The 6000-nt window shown below is 38.0% G+C and overlaps 1 protein-coding gene across 1 annotated transcript in view; it reads right to left on the bottom strand.

Annotated features, from left to right (window-relative positions):
• Positions 1-533: 533 nt before the first annotated feature.
• ENPP1 (ectonucleotide pyrophosphatase/phosphodiesterase 1) overlaps positions 534-6000 on the bottom strand; it is a 67857-nt gene continuing 62390 nt past the window's right edge. Inside the window, exons 24-25 of the mRNA XM_081251268.1 lie at positions 5532-5694; positions 534-3921 (exon numbers count right to left, since the gene is read on the bottom strand). Of these exons, the coding sequence (XP_081107394.1) occupies positions 3751-3921; positions 5532-5694 (334 nt within the window). The 3' untranslated portion in view covers positions 534-3750. The remainder of the gene's footprint in view (positions 3922-5531; positions 5695-6000) is intronic.

The raw sequence follows: 6000 nt of genomic DNA, 5'->3' as shown, positions 1-6000 counted from the left end.
GGACTGTAGCCATGATAAAATTTAACTTGGTGCTTATGAAAGCACCCACACACCAAATTCCTGTGATAGGCTTCAGCGTGAAGTATAATCACATTTAGTTTCCAAGTTCAAACAACAGTTTCAATTACAGATAAACATGTACCCACAGATCCGGGCTGGACAGTTATTGCAGCTAATGGCAGAAAATAGTCAAGGGGGAGTGGCCATAGCTTATCCTGGAGGACTCAGTGGTTCAGCTCTATCCCGGTGGGGTCTTATCTCCTTAAACAGGACCGACCAGGCCAACTGGCATAACCATGCTCTGCATATCTCTTTACCCTGCTGGAACCTGAACATTCGCCTTCTTCCCCCTAAGGTTTGCCCTCTTTTCTCTGATTCTTGGAAATATTTTTAGGTTTCACCTGATTTTTTGCTCTGCCATGAATAAACTAACCAGGTAGAAAATTATGTATGAGAGTTACTTACCTCATTTAAGAAGTACTCACTGGAGGCATGGCAGCAAAATTAGGGATAAATAAAGGTTTTGCTGTGCATTTGAAAAGGAAAGAATAGCCTTTATTGAAAAAAGTAGGATACATACATTTCCATATATGATCATGTGAATTTACCATTCAAACTGGGGACTAGTCACATGTCTTAAGTAGATGAAAGAGTGCAAGAAAGGGTCTCTTTCAAGACAAGAGAAAAGCAAAAGCACATCATATAAGAGCAACTGAAAGCTAAGTAGGAACAGATGTGGATGCCTTTTCCTTTAAAGAATCAGCACAGAATTTATAGTCTGACATTTCCTTTAAGAACGGGAGACTAACAAAGTAAGAAAAATGAAATAGTTGTATATTGTAAGTTGGTCACAGTGACACTTGTAGAAAATATCAGAAGTACCAGTAAATGGAAAAATGCCCCAAATGTATCCACCCAAGGGAGGCTAGAATGCCATTTTTTCACTTATTCACCTGCAGAGCTCCAATTCATCCTTCAAGTCCTAGCCCAATCATTACCACCTCTGGGAAGCCACTGCTGATACTGCCAAGCAGCACCCAGTGCCTGCTTTGTACTCCCTGGCACCCTGCCCACGGCTCCATTATAACATTTACCATCTCTTAGGGATCATTTACACTTCTGCTGCCTCCTCTCTCTCACCAAGACTGGAAGGATTGTAACTTGCTTTTCTCTGTATTCTTGCTGTCTGGCAAAGGAGAAAGGCATCTATCCATTTAATTAAGATCTGCTAAGATGCTCTATGTAGAGGCAACTGTGTCTGCATGTGTTTTGAAAAATATATAAAAATCAATGAGACACTTCTATAAAGAAGTAGATATCCTTCTGCTAAGTGCAGATAAAAATCTTCATTAGTATATATAAAACAAACATAAGAAGATTCTGAAAGGTGGAGAGGAGAAGGCAGACAGGCTAGGGATCTCGGGACCCAAGGAACAACACTGTAATGAGTTCTGCTGGGTTTTCTTTTAGTTCATATATGCTAGACTTGTTGCTGAAGAAGTCAGCAACCTTGAAATGTCAACGAGTACAGACAAAAAGAAGTCCCAAGAAAGGCCTGCTATCTCACCAGCCAAAGGACCAGAAGAGGAGTGGCCTAGCAAGGGAGAAAACAATAACTGCTCCACTCCAACTACACACCACATAAAAGACCATGATCCCACCCATGCCAGCAAAGACAGTGGTTTGCCAGGTTCTGAAAAGGTGCCCCAAGTCCTCTGCCAGGATAGCATCAGAGGAGACTGAGTAGGAACCTGGTAATTTCATTCCCACCTAGTGATAAAGTTTTCCCTGCCACCCCTGTCCACAACATCAGTGGAGACCACAAGGGGGAAGTAACAAGGTGCCCTGCACATCTCAGCCAGGGAAGCATCAATGGAGACCCAGTGGGAAGCTGAATTCTCACCCTGCCTAGTAACAAGGGTCCCCTCTTACCCCATGTCAATAGATGCTGAGTAAGGAACCTGGCAATAATGAGACAGTGCCCCCAATTCCCCTGCTAGGGTGATGACAGAGAAAGTCAGCTAAAACAGAAAGTTTAAATAAGATCCATAGTTTCATACATAATCCCTAAAATATCCAGGTTTCAGTTGAAAATCATTCACTACAACAAGAACCAGAAAAATCTTCTTGAATGAAAAAAGACAATAGATGCGAACACAAAGATGACATGTGTAGGAATTATCTGACAAGGATTTTACAACAGCCATCATAAAAATCTTCAATAAGCAATTATGAATATGTCTGAAACAAATGCAAAAATGGAAAGTCTCAGCAAAGAGATAAAATTTCTCAGCAAAGAAATAAAAGCTACAAAGAAGAATTAAATGGAAATTTTAGAAATAAAAAAACACAATAGCTGAAATATAAAAACCAGTGGATGGGCTCAACAGCAGAATGGATTAGACAGAGGAGAGAATCCGTGAACTTGAAGACAGACAGAGCAATAGAAATTACCCAATCTGAACAACAGAGAAAAAAACAGACTGGGGAAAAAAAATGTACAGAACCTTAGGGATCTGTGGGACTAAAACAAAACCAGTGAGACTTTCTAAATTAGTAAATAATTTTCAGATGCAAATTGTATTATCTAAATTAGGTCTTTGTGGCCCCTATGCTTTTGAAGAACAAGTATCATATGAAGGACAAATGCAGATCTTTGTTGTATTAATATAGCGCTTATATCAGACCCAAGTAGCCTAAAAGTGAATGTAGCTTTTGAAAGTCCACAGGTTGGTACTAAAGGTATAGTCTATAAAGCAGAGAAATCAAGTTCATTTACCATGACTACTGAGAAGATATAAAATGATGGTAACACATTCTCTTCAAATCAATGGAACTTCAAAATGAACAGCTCAGAACATTATAGCTCTGCTGCTGGTAGCATCATTTTTTGTGCACAGAGGAAAACATTCCTACTCTCTGGATGAAAAATGCCACCTTGCATGAGTTGACAAGCTCTGTGAAGCTTCACTAAGACAAGACACACTTTTAACAGTCTAAAATAACCATTTTGGGAGTTATTTTCAACCTATGTTAAATACCAGTGAGAAGGATGGGAATATTTTTCTTCTTTGGTACAAATGTTAAGTAAAATTTTATAAAAAGATGTACTCAATACAGGTCTTCCCTCAAAGTTTAACTTGAAAGAATCATTAAATCTGAAGACGCCCAGTCACAGTTAAAAAAATAACACAAGATTACATACTTTGGCTTTTGAGGGGCTGTACAGAAAAGATAGAAACAGGGCCTCAAATATTTTTGCTTCCATTAACTTTGATGATTAAAATCAAAATTAACTCCAAGTTAAAAAGAATCCAGAATCACTTTTAAATTCTTGTGAAGAAACGAATGAAACATGGCCTATTCCAATCCTACTCATTAGTGTAGTGTTTGCCAGCATCACAGAAGTTTATTAATGATAGTAAGATTCAAACATCTGGTGTCCAGAAAATGTTCACAGCTACTTCTGCCCTTAAGAGAAGTAGAAGAGCAGTTTTAGGTATGGTCTGTCTTTATTCCCAAATCTGAACAATTCTTACACATTCAGACACGTGCGTGACTCAACAGGAACACTTTCCTACTGTTATGCGGAGGCCACAAGTTTCCCTGAGATGGTTGTGTATCACAAAAGGATTCCCAGTTCTAACTCTGGTCAACAGTCTCCAAACAATGCAATAGTGTAAATACAGGATGTATAAAACAGAAGGTTCTTTCAAAAAGATTTACGGCGTGGTTTTGGAATAGAAAACATCAGCCTTCTTGCTTAAAGGTTGGCAAATGTGTTTTCAACATTAAAATGTCTGAAATTGGCTCTTTTCTTTCTTGATAGAAGCTGAGTCCAGTGATGTGTTCAACATCTGTGATTCGAGCTCTGTGTCGCCTCAACAACTCTTCAACCCATGAGGAATCATGCTTCCCATGCTATGAGGGTGGGAAAGGAAGACGAGTCACTGGAGAGCAGTCAATTAACCTTCCCTATGAACTTTTCATCTCCCCCATTTTAATCAGCCGTGACACCTTGGCTCTTAAATGGCGGATACCACAAGAGTTGTTAGGTATAATCCCTGCTCTTGAGTAGCTCGCTATCTAATACGTACCATGCATGTTTGTTTAATAGATGTATCAAATTTGGGAAAAGTATACGTGGAACAGATGTTCCTCTATTACTTTGGTGCAAGAAACAGCAACAGTATGGAGTTTAAAAATGTTAGAAAACAGAAGCAACATGCCATGTAGAAAGAATATGGAAATTAGCATAAAGAAACTTGGATTCAAGTCCGGTTTCTACCATTATCCTACCAGGTAAACTGAGGCAAGTTATTTAACATCTGAATCCTAATTCTCTTACCTGCACCCTCCTTACTGGGTTACTCTGAAGATCAAATGTAATGATGTGTGCAAATGCACTATACAAATGCTAGTTCTTATCCAAATCAGTTATCTATGTGGTTGCGATGAAGAAAGGATTAGGGGAAGTGGTAAAACGCACTTTCATTTCTGGTGAGGTAGTGAAGTTTTAGCTAATACGAGATCAAAAGAGAATTAAAGCCTTATGTTCTGGCACATGGAAGCAGAGATGGTAGCTAAGGCAAGTAATAGGGATGGAAATCATACATCCATGTGTTGGTATACATATTTCTGAAAATGGCTACTGGAGAAAGTCAGATGAAGAGCATATCCACTGGTTGGTGTGCTATGATTATACTTTAAAGGCATACTTCAATAAAGGTCCATGTACCCTTAAAATATTATTAGTTGGAAATGGTAAATATAGACTTTTCACATAAAAAGGAACAGACCAATAATTTCTACTTTCCCATTAGCCTCCAATCATCCACTACCCAAAACTGCTGCTCCATTCAGTCTCCTCCTCTGCAGCAGTCCTCACTCTGGCTTTCAGGGGAATAGCCCTGACTCAATAGACTACTTGGCCGGTAGATATCTGCCATCTGTTCCAATATTTACAGGAATAAATAAAAAGTACACACAAGGGATCTGTTGTCTCAGGCCAATATCCAGCTAATCCTTAGTCACTATTTCCGTAAGTATGTGTGATACACCTTCAAATAATCCTCTTTCTGGTTCATGTTCAATATTTAGTGTCTTCTAATTACACTGCCATTATAGAATTTGTTAAATGCTTGTATTTAAGATATCGGTAAAATAGCTTTTGGAATGGTACAGATGGAAAAGGAACTCAATGCCTAATTCATGGCACTTAACATCATTGTGGTCAGTGAAATGTAAGCATAAGTCTATTGCTGCCTTTTGTTGCAGGGGAGGGCCCAGAATTCATACACGGATTTAATGGCTAAGCCATACGAAGTCACTAAGTTTTGACATTTTGATCTTACTGTTAGTGCTTTTAACAGACAAGAATGATCTTCTCTGAAGATATGTCATCTTAGAGGATCAAATTTAAAACCATCCTATAATTTTGAAGTACATGTATATACCAGTTATGTTAGATATGACACACACAAACATATTTATGTATCAGTGTTTAAGGTAAATTTAAAAAGGTTACTTACAGCACAGCTCTCACTGTTATCAGTCCTGTGAGGCAAAATGAAAGCCAAGGTATCTAGATTTTCACACTGTGAGGGAGTCTGAGATGTATCTTTACAACTTGTTAGCACAATGAAGAAGTGAGTTGGAATCACAATTTCTTGATTACGGATGATTCTGCTGTTTCTGTAAAATATGGTAAGAAAGAAATAACTTTATTTCTTTAAGTTTAAGAAAGAAATAACTATCTTCCTCTTATTGAATATTTCACTCAAGTATATTGTTAATACAATACATCCCCCCCAAAATTCAGTCAAATAATTAAACATACTGTAAGAAGCTAGTTATCATAATACCTCAACATTTTCTGCCAGATGGAGAAAGAATAAGAATTAGAAGACAGCTAAACACAATCCACATAATGTGATTTTCTATAGAAATTTATTAAACTTTGGATTTTGGGGGGTAATTCTACATTAACAAACTGAAATT

Source organism: Mesoplodon bidens (assembly GCF_964165515.1).
Source record: "Mesoplodon bidens genome assembly, chromosome: 12".
Taxonomy (NCBI): Eukaryota; Metazoa; Chordata; class Mammalia; order Artiodactyla; family Ziphiidae; genus Mesoplodon; species Mesoplodon bidens.
This window is presented reverse-complemented; position numbering and strand designations above follow the sequence as displayed.